Source organism: Argentina silus (assembly GCF_951799395.1).
Source record: "Argentina silus genome assembly, chromosome: X".
In the NCBI taxonomy this organism is placed as follows: domain Eukaryota; kingdom Metazoa; phylum Chordata; class Actinopteri; order Argentiniformes; family Argentinidae; genus Argentina; species Argentina silus.
In genome coordinates, this window is record NC_139653.1 from 48,505,628 (window position 1) to 48,520,364 (window position 14,737).

Consider the following 14,737-nt stretch of genomic DNA (forward strand, 5'->3'; position numbering starts at 1 on the left):
GGAGGAGAGGAGTGTGGTGTCTAGGTCTGGGAGAGGGCGAGAGGAGGAGAGAGGGAGAGGAGGAGAGGAGTGTGGTGTCTAGGTCTGGGAGAGAGGGGGGAGAGGAGGAGAGGAATGTGATGTCTATGTGAGGGGGGGGGGGGGGGGGCATGACAGCCAGAGACAGTGAGTAAGCCAAGAGCAGTCTGGGTCTACACTCAGAGGAGGGAGGAGGGAGGAGGATGGGAGGCAGGAGGGGAGAGTAATCTATAGCATAGAGATAGTTTGGCCAGCGAGAGAGATGGGTGCTATGTTGCTACCTATCAACATTCCATGTATCCATTCATTAATTCACTCTCATGTCTCTGAGCAGATGGAGTCAGGTGATTTAGCTAATGTCATCATAATTTCAGGAGGCGGGACTGGGGTGGGGAACCTACAGGATGTGGTTGCATTCCTGTGGTAGCCAATAATCATAATGGTACATTAACCAATCAGCATCACTGCATTTGTGACATTATCACTTCACATTTCCCTCACCCAGAGGGAATCCGGCCCAGAAACTGACAGAGTAATGAGTGATTAAAACACTCAGTGACCGTTACTGAGTCTTAGTCAGCTCCTACGCCCTCTCTGACAGGGATGATCCCTCCTCAGTCTGAAACACTCTAACGCTCGGTAATTAGCCTCTTGTCACGACCAGGCACGCCAAACATGATGACAAGAGAGGAAGAAATGCTGAATAATCACAAGAATTACTGATTGATCACATTAAACGCTGAATAATCACATGAAATGCTGATTAATCACATGAAATGCTGAATATTTGCATTCAAACTGCATCATTGTTTTGCTTTCCGCCAAATCATTCCTCGATATTTGTTTTAGCGTCTATAAAAACAAACATTGTACGAGGTAAATCAACCATCCATCTCCCAGAGACAATACCTGTCAGTCATCCTTCATACCTCAACACACCTGCATGCTGTGACAGGGTAGTACAGTACCAACCAGCCAGGCGACAAGGTCACTGAGTTGCTTACTGTGACATGTGAACATATTCAACATACTTCTAGTTGCATATTGTAGTTAATGAGTGTGTGTGTGTGAAAGACGGAGAGAGAGAGAGAGAGAGAGAGAGAGAGAGAGAGAGAGAGGAATCCAATGTGAACCTGGTAGTGCAGAGAAAGACATGTCACCTCTCATCAGCTCACCTGTCGTGGGGCGCGGCCCAGAACCCCCCGGGCCGTCAACTAACAACACTAGCGTCTCTCGCTGCGTTTCCCAGGGTTGAGACGCTGTAGCTAAACGCACCGCAGTCATCAGAACAGCATCGTCCATCAACCTTCTTTTATATATTTATTTATTTGTAATTTATTTTAGGGCATTTCTGCTGGAATAGAGGTAGTAGAGATTGACTGACATGAAGGATGGGTGGGTGAGAGAGAGGAGGGATGACATGCAGGATATGTCGATGGCCGGAATCGAACCAGGGACCTTGCAATGATACGGTATGCGCCTTAGTGGGCTACGCCACTGAGCGCCCCGTGATTAGAATTCCTGAACGGTGATGTAATCGTGGAGTAAGAGTGGTGAACTTGTGTCTAGTGGGACGGGACGTAGAGGAGGCGAACGGGACGAGTAGTTTCGTAGTAGTCAGCAGTAGTGGTCCTCTGCGGGTCAGTTGGTGGAGCGTGGTGCTAACAACGCTTAGGTTGTGGGTTCGATTCCCGCTGGGACCATATATACTGAAAATTGTATGCACTCACTGCAATGGAAGTCGCTTTGGATAAAAGCGTCAGCTCAATGGCGTATATTATATTATTATTATATTAACAACAACAACATCATCAGCTCAATGGCGTATATTATATTATTATTATATTAACAACAACAACAACATCATCAGCTAAATGGCGTATATTATATTATTATTATATTAACAACAACAACATCATCAGCTAAATGGCGTATATTATAGTAGTAGGCTTACTGTACAAAAGAGGGGAGGCTGGGGGAGGTACACATAACGGACATAACGTGTTTGAAACCATTCCTCATTCCGTTCCATGCATTACGAGCCATGCATTACGAGCCCGTCCTCCGATTCCTACCTCCACCAGCCTCACCACATGTGTTTGATGGCATACCTCATTCCGTTCCATGCATTACAATGAGCCTGTCCTCCCTTTGTCTACCTCCACCAGCCTCCCCTGGCGTTCAGTAGTGAAGAGTCAGAGACGCAGAGGAGCCCGGGACTCTCTCTGGCTGTATCTACTAAGACATGCTTCTGTCTCACGGTGAGATGAGCTTGGGTCCACATTCCATATGATCTAATATTGTGATATTTAGAGCACACTGTAGCGTTTAAAACTTTAGTATTAAAACTAAATCTCCAGATAGGTGCAGGACTGCAGTGACCCGCTGTTTCTGCAAGGCAAAGCACATCCAGTGGTGAAAACATGTCTCTTTGTTTCACCAGACTATTTACGACAACCATACCCTCTATGTGCTGCCCTTAAGAACGATACTATCGTATATTGTGATATTTTCTAAAGTCATACTGTCAATAAGAACATGTTGTAATCTCCCTACCCTACTGTGACACTAACTAAATTGGGAGAGCTTCCAGAACTCATATTAGCGTTAAGATCATCATGAGCTCATCTTCTACCATTGACTACAGAGGGTCTTGGTGCTGTAAAGCTGACTGGAACCTAGAGCATCAGGCAACACTGGTAGAAGCCAGACGACTCTCTCTCTCTTCTCTTCACCTAGTCCAGACTGATGGTAAATAAGAGTTTAATGGTGCCGTCGGCAGCTGTAGGGAACTTGTGAGTGGGAAACAACCATTAGAACGACCCTCCAAGTCAGAGTTCCAACTGGGAAACTAGGACCAGTATGATGATCCCCGAGATCTAATTGGTTGAAGAGTTGTTTCCGCTTCAAAAGCACTCGGATGCATTCATGTCGGCATTATGACTTCACCAACCGGGAGCTGCGAGTTCCCGGGAACCAAACAGGGTCATCGCCCAGGGCCTGGAGTCATCTATCTCCTACAACAACAGCATCACCACCCACTGTCTGACACCAGGCCTGGTACACCACAGACCAGCCAGCCATTCAGAATTCCCACTACCTGGCTAGAATGTAACACAAACACCACAGAACGCCCGTCTGGCTTTGTATTGTTTTGATGTTGAGCAAACAGATGTTGTAGAAAGAAGCTAAATCTATTCATCGTGACAGAGGGAGAGAGAGAAAGAGAGAGAGTGTTCAGGAGGTCAGGTGAATGTCTGACACACAGAGGACCCCCGCTTCACTCTCCTGGGATGCCTCTCTTCACATGAAAGAACACCGCCTCTCTCTCTCTCCCTCCCTCCTCCCTCCCTTTCGTGCAGCTCTGAGAGTGTTCAGGAGGTCCTATTGGATTAAAGGGTTGGTCTGAGAGAGTGGGGTGAAAAGAAAGGAGAATCAGTATCCTGCTGCCATTGTGAGGACCTGAGGTCTAGTACACTAGAGGAGAATGGGAGGGAAGTGAGTTATGCCGCCCACCGCCCTCTACACCCCCCCCCCCCCCCGCCCCCCTCTATACACCTCTGTCCTCATGTCCCCTCCTGACCTACACCACCACCTACAGACGTCTACACAACTACCTACACAACCACCTACAGACATCTACACAACTACCTACACAACTACCTACAGACATCTACACAACTACCTACACAACCACCTACAGACATGTACACAACTACCTACAGATATCTACACAACTACCTACACAACCACCTACAGACATCTACACAACTACCTACACAACCACCTACAGACGTCTACACAACTACCTACAGACATCTACACAACTACCAACACAACCACCTACAGACGTCTACACAACCACCTACACAACTACCTACAGACATCTACACAACTACCAACACAACCACCTACAGACATCTACACAACTACCAACACAACCACCTACAGACGTCTAGGAGAGGCTGAACAGGCGACATCATTGGCTCTCAAAGTGAGAGTTCCTATTAGTCCATACCTACAGGTAACTACAGGTTGGAGGTGAGCTGTGAGAGATCCTATTGGTCTGTAACTACAGGTAAATACAGGTTAGAGGTGAGCAGTGAGAAATCCTATTGGTCTGTAACTACAGGTAAATACAGGTTAGAGGTGAGCAGTGAGAAATCCTATTGGTCTGTAACTACAGGTAAATACAGGTTAGAGGTGAGCAGTGAGAAATCCTATTGGTCTGTAACTACAGGTAAATACAGGTAGACCTGTGAGACTTCCTATTGCTCCATTCCTACAGGTAAACAACGGTAGACCGGTGAGACTTCCTATTGGTCCCTACCTCATCTTTGATGTCCTCCTGCTGCTGAGCTGTGAAGATCTCCATGGCGCCCATTAGCCTCATCATCAACTCATCCACCGTCGTGTTGCCTAGGGAACGCACAACAACAGAGAACACTATGACTGTGGGGCAAATACAACCTAATCACTTGACACCACACATTCTCCAATTAACCAATCAATCACAAACTACGTTCCGTCATTCAACCTAATGACAAATGACCGTAACAGTGTTAGAGAGATCAAAAGCAAACGTTAAAACACACACACAGCTTTATAAATCCCTTGCTTCTCAAGCAAAACGGAAAGATCACCGTGGAACTCGTAGACATTGTTTGACGTGACGCATGCAGCCGTTGTTACCTTGTATAACGTTTAAAACTTCGTTGGACGTGCGTTTGCCCATGACGACGAGGAGCAGGGGGAACTGGTCTGTCTTGTAAGTTCTGATGGTCTGAGCGACCACGCTGCCAAAGTGCCTCGTGCACATTGTCAGGAGCCTGGAGGAGGAGGAGAGAGAGAAGGAGAGAGGGAAGGGGAGAGGGAAGGAGAGAGGGAAGGAGAGAGGAGGAAGGAGATAGGGAAGGAGAGGAGGAAAGAGAGAGGGAAGGAGAGAGGGAAGGAGAGAGGAGGAAGGAGAGAGGGAAGGAGAGAAGGAAGGAGATAGGGGGAAGGAGACAGGGAAGGAGAGAGGGAAGGAGAGAGGAGGAAGGAGAGAGGGATGGAGAGAGGAGGAAGGAGAAAGGGAAGGAAAGAGGCAAGGAGAGAGGGAAGGAGAGAGGGGAGAAGGAGAGAGGGAAGGAGGGAGGAGAAGGAGAGAGGGAAGGAGAGAAGAGAAGGAGAGAGGGAAGGAGAGAGCAGAAGGAGGGAGGAGAAGGAGAGAGGGAAGGAGAGAGAAAGGAGGTGTTATTCACTCACACGGTCAGCTGTTGGAAGAGGAACTTCGCTGAGGTTAGACAATGTCAGGAGAGAAGCAGCTACACATCGATCAGGGGAGGCTGGTGGAGGTAGAAATCAGAGGACGGGCTCATTGACACCATACCTCATTCCGTTCCATGCATTACAATGAGCCCGTCCTGCGATTTCTACCTCCACCAGCCTCCCCTGACATCGAGTTGTACTGGATCAAAGTAATGCAGTAAAAAATAAAGCAAACAATTAGGTCTGATCGTTGTTTGATGATCACATTTGAAAGCAGCAAACAGCGAGGGGACAATTCTTTAAAACAAAAAAGATTGTATAATGAGACACTGGTGAGAGACACAGAGACAGGAGAGGGGTATTCTCTATCTGACAGTCCAGCAGCAGCAAGAGAGAAAGAGAGAGAGAGAGGTATACACAGACAGCCAACAGCATTAAGGACTTTAAAACCAATTCTGCCTCTTTATTCCAATGCCAATGTCGCTGTCTAAATAGGGCCTATGGACAAAATTAGTATTCACCGCCACACGCGCCTGTGAATTGATAGGGCAGGGAGGATTTCTTATTCCATTACAAAGACAGAACTTTAAATTAACATTTGAGGGAGAAAAGGGTATCGGGCCGGGCCTCCCGAGCTCACTGTAAATGTCATAATATTAATGAACAGCTATAGACTGAATGCAAATATAGATTAGCTTCCTCTTTCGCCTTTTAATAAGATCCTCTTTAATAACTGGCTGGCAGGAGAGGTGGAGTGGTGGAATGAGAGGAGGAGGAGGAGGAGGAGAGGTCAGAGAAGAGAGGGATGGAGGGAGTGGTGGGGGTGTTGCTCATTAATCATGAATTCAAAGTTGTGGGCAGCTAGATGAGTTGCAGACTTTGCAAACTGTGATGTGGCCTGTTGTCAAAGTGACCTGTCGTCAAAGTGACACCTCCAACCTCACCTCAAAATGAACCTGATACAGTCAGAGCTGAGGAGCAACTGCCTGAGTCATACCAAGCCTTGTCCTAGCCCTGTCTCTGGCCCTGTCTCTGGCCCTGTCTCTGGCCCTGTCTCTGGCCCTGTCTCTGGCCCCGCCTCTGGTCCTAGCCCTGTCTCTGGCCCTGTCTCTGGCCCTGTCTCTGGCCCCGCCTCTGGTCCTAGCCCTGTCTCTGGCCCTGTCTCTGGCCCTGTCTCTGGCCCCGCCTCTGGTCCTAGCCCTGTCTCTGGCCCTGTCTCTGGCCCCGCCTCTGGTCCTAGCCCTGTCTCTGGCCCTGTCTCTGTCTCTGCCTCTGTCTCTAGCCCCACCTCTGTCTCTAGCCCCGTCTCTAGCCCTGTCTCTGGTCCTAGCCCCGCCTCTAGCCCGGTCTCTGTCTCTGTCTCTAGCCCTGTCTCTGTCTCTGGCCTGTCTCTATTCCTAGCTCTGTCTCTGGCCCCGTCTCTAGCCCTGTCTCTGGTCCTAGCCCTGTCTCTGGCCCTGTCTCTGGTCCTAGCCCTGTCTCTGGCCCTGTCTCTGATCCTAGCCCTGTCTCTGGCCTGTCTCTATTCCTAGCCCTGTCTCTGTCTCTGTCTCTGGCCCCATCTCTAGCCCTGTCTCTGATCCTAGCCCTGTCTCTGGTCCTAGCCCTGTCTCTGGCCCTGTCTCTGGTCCTAGCCCTGTCTCTATTCCTAGCCCTGTCTCTGTCTCTGTCTCTGGTCCTGGTCCTGTCTCTGGCCCTGTCTCTGGTCCTAGCCCTGTCTCTGGCCCTGTCTCTGATCCTAGCCCTGTCTCTGGTCCTAGCCCCGTCTCTGGCCCTGTCTTTGGCTCTGTCTTTGGTCCTAGCCCTGTCTCTGATCCTAGCCCTGTCTCTGGTCCTAGCCCCGTCTCTGGCCCTGTGTCTGGCTCTGTCTTTGGTCCTAGCCCTGTCTCTGGTCCTAGCCCTGTCTCTGGTCCTAACCCTGTCTCTGGCCCTGTCTCTGGTCCTAGCCCTGTGTCTGATCCTAGCCCCATCTCTGGTCCTAGCCCTGTCTCTGGCCCTCTCTCTGGCTCTGTCTTTGGTCCTAGCCCTGTCTCTGGCCCTGTCTCTGGTCCTGGTCCTGTCTCTGGCCCTGTCTCTGGTCCTAGCCCTGTCTCTGGTCCTAGCCCTGTTTCTGGTCCTAGCCCTGTCTCTGGTCCTGTTTCTGGTCCTAGCCCTGTCTCTGGTCCTGTCTCTGGTCCTAGCCCTGTCTCTGGTCCTGTCTCTGGTCCTAGCCCTGTCTCTGGTCCTAGCCCTGTCTCTGGTCCTGTTTCTGGTCCTAGCCCTGTCTCTGGTCCTGTTTCTGGTCCTGTCTCTGGTCCTAGCCCTGTCTCTGGTCCTGTTTCTGGTCCTAGCCCTGTCTCTGGTCCTGTCTCTGGTCCTAGCCCTGTCTCTGAAAAGGCCAAACTGTGGCCAGGCGGGAACAATTGCCAGGGGGAACTCTAACCTGCCATGAAGGAGCTCAGGGACAATAGAGAGAACTTTCAGAGAAACCAGAGCTTAATACCGTCATTAAACCTGCGTAGGACCTAAGCAGCCTCATTAAACCTGCCTAGGACCTAAGCAGCCTCATTAAACCTGCCTAGGACCTAAGCAGCCTCATTAAACCTGCCTAGGACCTAAGCAGCCTCATTAAACCTGCCTAGGACCGAACCAGCCTCATTAAACCTGCCTAGGACCGAACCAGCCTCATTAAACACAACACTACCGACACAATACCTACACTGGACCTAACCAGCCTCATTAAACACAACACTACCGACACAATACCTACACTGGACCTAACCAGCCTCATTAAACACAACACTACCGACACAATACCTACACTGGACCTAACCAGCCTCATTAAACACAACACTATCGACACAATACCTACACTGGACCTAACCAGCCTCATTAAACACAACACTACCGACACAATACCTACACTGGACCTAACCAGCCTCATTAAACACTAATACCAACACAGCCTCTTATATTATAGTTCCAACCAGACTATTGAGTAGTCAACGGAAATCTCTACAGAAATACCCTCCTTAAACACAACAACTACATCCTTGGGGAACACAATATAGCTTTTTTTTTCACCTACCTACACCGTTGAGAAAATTGAAAATGTATAGAGAGTATCCTACATGATGGTGCACAGTAACATGTACTGACACTGCCTGAAGTCTGACTAACTGCTAAGGGCTAGAGGGGCTATGCTAACCGTGGGTAAGGGCTAGGACGGCTATGCTAACCGTGGGTAAGGGCTAGAGGGGCTATGCTAACCGTGGGTAAGGGCTAGGACGGCTATGCTAACCGTGGGTAAGGGCTAGAGGGGCTATGCTAACCGTGGGTAAGGGCTAGGACGGCTATGCTAACCGTGGGTAAGGGCTAGGGGGGCTATACTAACCGTGGGTAAGGGCTAGGACGGCTATGCTAACCGTGGGTAAGGGCTAGAGGGGCTATGCTAACCGTGGGTAAGGGCTAGGACGGCTATGCTAACCGTGGGTAAGGGCTAGGGGGGCTATACTAACCGTGGGTAAGGGCTAGGATGGCTATGCTAACCGTGGGTAAGGGCTAGAGGGGCTATACTAACCGTGGGTAAGGGCTAGAGGGGCTATGCTAACCGTGGGTAAGGACTAGGGGGGCTATGCTAACCGTGGGTAAGGGCTAGGACGGCTATGCTAACCGTGGGTAAGGGCTAGGGGGGCTATACTAACCGTGGGTAAGGGCTAGGACGGCTATGCTAACCGTGGGTAAGGGCTAGAGGGGCTATGCTAACCGTGGGTAAGGGCTAGGACGGCTATGCTAACCGTGGGTAAGGGCTAGGGGGGCTATACTAACCGTGGGTAAGGGCTAGAGGGGCTATGCTAACCGTGGGTAAGGGCTAGGACGGCTATGCTAACCGTGGGTAAGGGCTAGGGGGGCTATACTAACCGTGGGTAAGGGCTAGGATGGCTATGCTAACCGTGGGTAAGGGCTAGAGGGGCTATGCTAACCGTGGGTAAGGGCTAGAGGGGCTATACTAACAGTGGGTAAGGGCTAGGACGGCTATGCTAACCGTGGGTAAGGGCTAGAGGGGCTATGCTAACAGTGGGTAAGGGCTAGAGGGGCTATGCTAACCGAGGGTAAGGACTAGGGGGGCTATGCTAACCGTGGGTAAGGACTAGGGGGGCTATGCTAACTGAGGGTAAGGACTAGGGGGGCTATGCTAACCGTGGGTAAGGGCTAGGGGGGCTATGCTAACCGTGGGTAAGGGCTAGGGTGGCTATGCTAACCGTGGGTAAGGGCTAGGGGGGCTATGCTAACCGTGGGTAAGGGCTAGGGTGGCTATGCTAACCGAGGGTAAGGGCTAGGGTGGCTATGCTAACCGAGGGTAAGGACTAGGGGGGCTACGGGGTGAGCAGCAGTTCAGTCGCGTCCCACTCAGTCATAACATGAGTTAAAGAATGTATCCGTCTCCTTAGGTGAGTTACTGTGGAAACACCTGGTGTTTGACCACATCAGGCCCTGCATGGCTAGCTAATGAGACTGACAGGCAGCGTATCCACCTCAACCCTCTTCCTCTCCTCTCTCCTCCCCTCCCCTCCTCTCCTCTCCTCTCCTCTCTCCCCTCCCCTCCCCTCCCCTCTCCTCTCCCCTCCCCCCTCCTCTCCCCTCCCCTCCCCTCTCTTACACAGTACAGTAATAACATTAATGTTTCTGTGGCCTGTCAGTCTCATCCCTGTACATCAGAGTGAAGCGTGAGATGCAGAGTGACATCTGCGGTCTGTAGTTCCCTCCAGCGAGAGTTAGGGTTAGGGTTAGGGTTAGGCTGCGAGGGATGCTTTAGCTCAACCACGTGGAACACCACTGTAGGCAGGACCGGATGCTAACTCATTAACACACAGATAATATCGCTTTCTGTGCAGACATGTTTTAGACTTGAAAAAAAAATAGGCATTTCTCAGAAGCCTCGTGTTTGGAATACAGGAGTAGTCTGAGACACGGGCGATACCTGTTCACTTGTAAACTGTCAAGTAGTGAGTATCGAACTAAAAGGGTATATAAAAATGAAACTAAATTCATCTACACATCAGATAGATGAGAGATAGATTGTATGAAAGTATTACAAATGTTTCAAAGGTATACAGACACAGACAGATAGAGACAGGCAGGCAAACTGACAGATAGACAGTGGGACAGACAGACAGGTAGACAGACAGAGAGACAAGCAGGCAGGCAAACAAACAGGTAGACAGACAGAGAGACAGACAGGTAGACAGACAGAGTGAGTGACAGATAGAAAGCTGAGAAACGTGGCCTGGGGTGGTCCAGTGGTCTAGCACAATGGCCTACAGTGCACACATATGCCCATGTCGGCATGGGTTCGAATCCGGCCCATGCCCTGCTGACATACCCTCTCCTCCTTACTTTCCTATCTCTCTACACTATAACTAAAATAATACAGTTTTTATATCCATTAAAATATATAGAGTAATAACCTTTGATAAAAAAAAACAATCAAATGCAAAACAAGCATAACTAACATTATTAAAGATGCAGAGTTTCAAAGTGTATTCATTCATGAGTAAATCCAGTTTTTCCATGTGTGACTTATTTCAAAGGCATTTCCCATGGGTGACAATTGCACTGGCATGTATTTAGACAATGTGATGTGATGCATCAGTAACCATTTAACTGATAGGACTGTGAGAGTTCTGATGTTCATTCCAACTGGATAATTTAATCCTGGCAGGGCCTAGGAGTCAAATACCTGGGATTCAGATACCTAGGGGGCAATACCTACTGAGACTCAGGCCCTAAGTCAGATACCTACTGAACACTACTGAGACTCAGGCCCCTGGACTCAGATACCTACTGAACACTACTGAGACTCAGGCCCCTGGACTCAGATACCTACTGAGACTCAGGCCTCTGGACTCAGATACCTACTGAACAATACTGAGACTCAGGTCCTTGGACTCAGATACCTACTGAACACTACTGAGACTCAGACCCTGGACTCAGATACCTACTGAACACTACTGAGACTCAGACCCTGGAGTCAGATACCTACTGAGACTCAGGCCCCTGGACTCAGATACCTACTGAACACTACTGAGACTCAGACCCTGGAGTCAGATACCTACTGAACACTACTGAGACTCAGACCCTGGACTCAGATACCTACTGAACACTACTGAGACTCAGACCCTGGAGTCAGATACCTACTGAGACTCAGGCCCCTGGAATCAGATACCTACTGAGACTCAGGCCCCTGGACTCAGATACCTACTGAACACTACTGACTCAGGCCCCTGGAGTCAGATACCTACTGAACACTACTGAGACTCAGACCCTGGAGTCAGATACCTACTGAACACTACTGAGACTCAGGCCCCTGGACTCGGATACCTACTGAACACTACTGAGACTCAGGCCCCTGGAGTCAGATACCTACTGAACACTACTGAGACTCAGGCCCCTGGACTCAGATACCTACTGAACACTACTGAGACTCAGGCCCCTGGAGTCAGATACCTACTGAACACTACTGAGACTCAGACCCTGGAGTCAGATACCTACTGAGACTCAGACCCTGGAGTCAGATACCTACTGAGACTCAGGCCCCTGGACTCGGATACCTACTGAACACTACTGAGACTCAGGCCCCTGGACTCAGATACCTACTGAACACTACTGAGACTCAGACCCTGGACTCAGATACCTACTGAACACTACTGAGACTCAGACCCTGGACTCAGATACCTACTGAACACTACTGAGACTCAGGCCATTCACCAGTGACTCAGGATTAACCTCAGAGCGTGAGAATGTGGAGGGAAAAGAGTGTGTGTGTGTGTGTGTGTGTATGTGTGTGTGTGCGCGTGCATGGGAGCACATTGATGAAAAGCTCCAGATGTTACCTGCCATTAATGTGCAATAAAGAAGCTCAGCTGGGGCAAAAAGCAAGACGCAGAGAGAGAGAGAAAGGGATCAGAATGAGGTAAGGAATATGGTTAAAGGAAAGAAAGAAAGAAAGAAAGAAAGAAAAGAGTGAGGTCTTAAACGTGTCCTACCAGGGGGTGGGCTTAGCTCTGTGGTGTGGAGGAGGAGGAGGAGGAGAGAGGGGCTTAGCTCTGTGGTGTGGAGGAGGAGGAGGAGGAGGAGGAGGAGGAGGAGGAGAGAGGGGCTTAGCTCTGTGGTGTACTGGGTGAGAGAGCTGTGTAGGCTTAGTTGCGTCGGTTGGTGACGGGGTAAATCTGGAGTCTGCCCTGGAGCTAGAAAGCTACTGCTGGGACCAATCACCTCCATCTGGAGGATGGCCAGGACCTTGTTTCTTCGCTTTTAACAAGGCACTGGCAATCAAAGACAGTCACTCTATCATTGCTAAATATCAGTTTAATATCATCTGAAATGTAAATGTGAATTGTGGCGGAGCCAAGTGGACAAGGTGGCCTGAGATAAAGATGTGGAGACACCGGGCGACACCGGGCCAGGCGACACCGAGCCAAACTGGGCCCAGACAGCCATAGCAGCTCCATCTCTATCTTCCTATGATGGTACAAACAAAACGTTTGTTCTGGCCTTTGAGATCAAAGTTCTGGTGAAGCACCATAGGTGTGGGTCCGGTACCTGGCTTTGTTGGACTCCTTAGTGACATCCCAGGCCCAGGTGATGAAGTTCTGGCTCAGGTAGGACACAATGGATTCGGCACACATCATCTGAGAACAGAACACGTTGCTCAGGACACTCTCGTCATTGTGGAGGTAGATGGCTAGCAGCTTCCTCTGTAGTGGAAAGGGGGAGAGGGAGGGAGGGGGAGGAACGGAAGGGGGGGGGGGGGGGGGGGGGTAGAGAGTCAGTTACAGTGAGGAATGAAGATCATGAAAAAAAAAAAAAAGTTTAGCAACATTACGACCACTGCGAGGATCGAAGAAGGAGGGGCCTAATCTGAGGAGGAAGAGGAGGAGACTAACCTGAGAAGGAGGAGCTCTAACCTGAGAAGGAGGAGCCTAACCTGAGGAGGGGCCTAACCTGAGGAGGAGGATCCTAGCCTGAGAAGGAGGAGCCTAACCCAAGGAGGAGGAGCCTAACCTGAGAAGGAGGAGCCTAACTTGAGAAGGAGGGGCCCAACCCGACATTTGCACATAAATATCCCATTGAGAGAGGGGAAGCTGGTTCTCTCCGGAGGGAGACAAGGGTGAGAGAGGGGAGGCTGGTTCTCTCCTGGGGGAGACGAGAGTGAGAGAGAGGGGAGGCTGGTTCTCTCCTGGGGGAGACGAGAGTGAGAGAGAGGGGAGGCTGGTTCTCTCCTGGGGGAGACGAGAGTGAGAGAGAGGGGAGGCTGGTTCTCTCCTGGGGGAGACGAGGGTGAGAGAGAGGGGAGGCTGGTTCTCTCCTGGGGGAGACGAGAGTGAGAGAGAGGGGAGGCTGGTTCTCTCCTGGGGGAGACGAGGGTGAGAGAGAGGGGAGGCTGGTTCTCTCCTGGGGGAGACGAGGGTGAGAGAGAGGGGAGGCTGGGTCTCTCCTGGGGGAGACGAGGGTGAGAGAGAGGGGAGGCTGGTTCTCTCCTGGGGGAGACGAGGGTGAGAGAGAGGGGAGGCTGGTTCTCTCCTGGGGGAGACGAGAGTGAGAGAGAGGGGAGGCTGGTTCTTTCCTGGGGGAGACGAGGGTGAGAGAGAGGGGAGGCTGGTTCTCTCCTGGGGGAGACGAGGGTGAGAGAGAGGGGAGGCTGGTTCTCTCCTGGGGGAGACGAGGGTGAGAGAGTAGACGCTGGTTCTCTGATCAACCAAGCAACGCAGAGATTTCATACTGGCCTAGCTTTGAACAAGAGACCACTTCCACAGACAGCCAGGCCAAAGCAGAGGAGAGCAAATAACACACAAATAACATGACGAGTCAGGGAGTCAATAACACTCCTCTTAGAGGCATCGGCCAAAACCGCAAAACAAAAACAGACAAATCACTCTATTTATTTTACAGGAAATGCCAGTGGCCTTGGTGTCCCTGCGCGGTACGAAGTGCTGTGGATCGGGCCAGCGGCGGAAGGAGATGACAATATTGACGAAGCCATAAATCCGGGATATTGACACCATCATATGAGCCACAGATTCTCTGGACTCCGCACACGGCAACTAATTAAAAAAAAAAACAAGCAGACAAACACCGAAGGTTCCCCTGGATCATGTGGAAATAAAACCTTCTAAATTACATGACAACTCTCTCTGAAACTTCTCTCCCTCCTCCCCCCCCTCTCTCTCTCTTCCCTCTCTCTCCTCCCCCCCTCTCTCTTCTCTCTCTCTCTCTCTCCCCCTCTCTCTTCTCTCCCTCCTCCCCCCTCTCTCTCTCTCTCCCTTCTCTCTCTCCCCCCCCCTCTCTCTCTCCCTCTCCCCCCCCCTCTCTCTCTCCCTCTCCCCCCCTCTCTCTTCTCTCTCTCTCTCTCTTCTCTCTCTCGGATCTCTCTAATGCTGCAAGGGAGGTTTCTCAAGAGAGTCGTACAACTGAAAAGTGATGGAGAGAG

The 14,737-nt window shown here is 50.6% G+C and overlaps 1 protein-coding gene across 1 annotated transcript in view; it reads right to left on the reverse strand.

The window, feature by feature from the left end:
- Nucleotides 1-14,737, reverse strand: part of LOC310822436 (FAS-associated factor 1-like) — a gene marked incomplete at both ends in the record, with an annotated part of 33,525 nt that overhangs the window by 9,197 nt on the left and 9,591 nt on the right. The window contains 3 exons of the mRNA XM_083694774.1: nucleotides 4,349-4,437; nucleotides 4,711-4,847; nucleotides 12,850-13,004. Of these exons, the coding sequence (XP_083550900.1) occupies nucleotides 4,349-4,437; nucleotides 4,711-4,847; nucleotides 12,850-13,004 (381 nt within the window). The remainder of the gene's footprint in view (nucleotides 1-4,348; nucleotides 4,438-4,710; nucleotides 4,848-12,849; nucleotides 13,005-14,737) is intronic.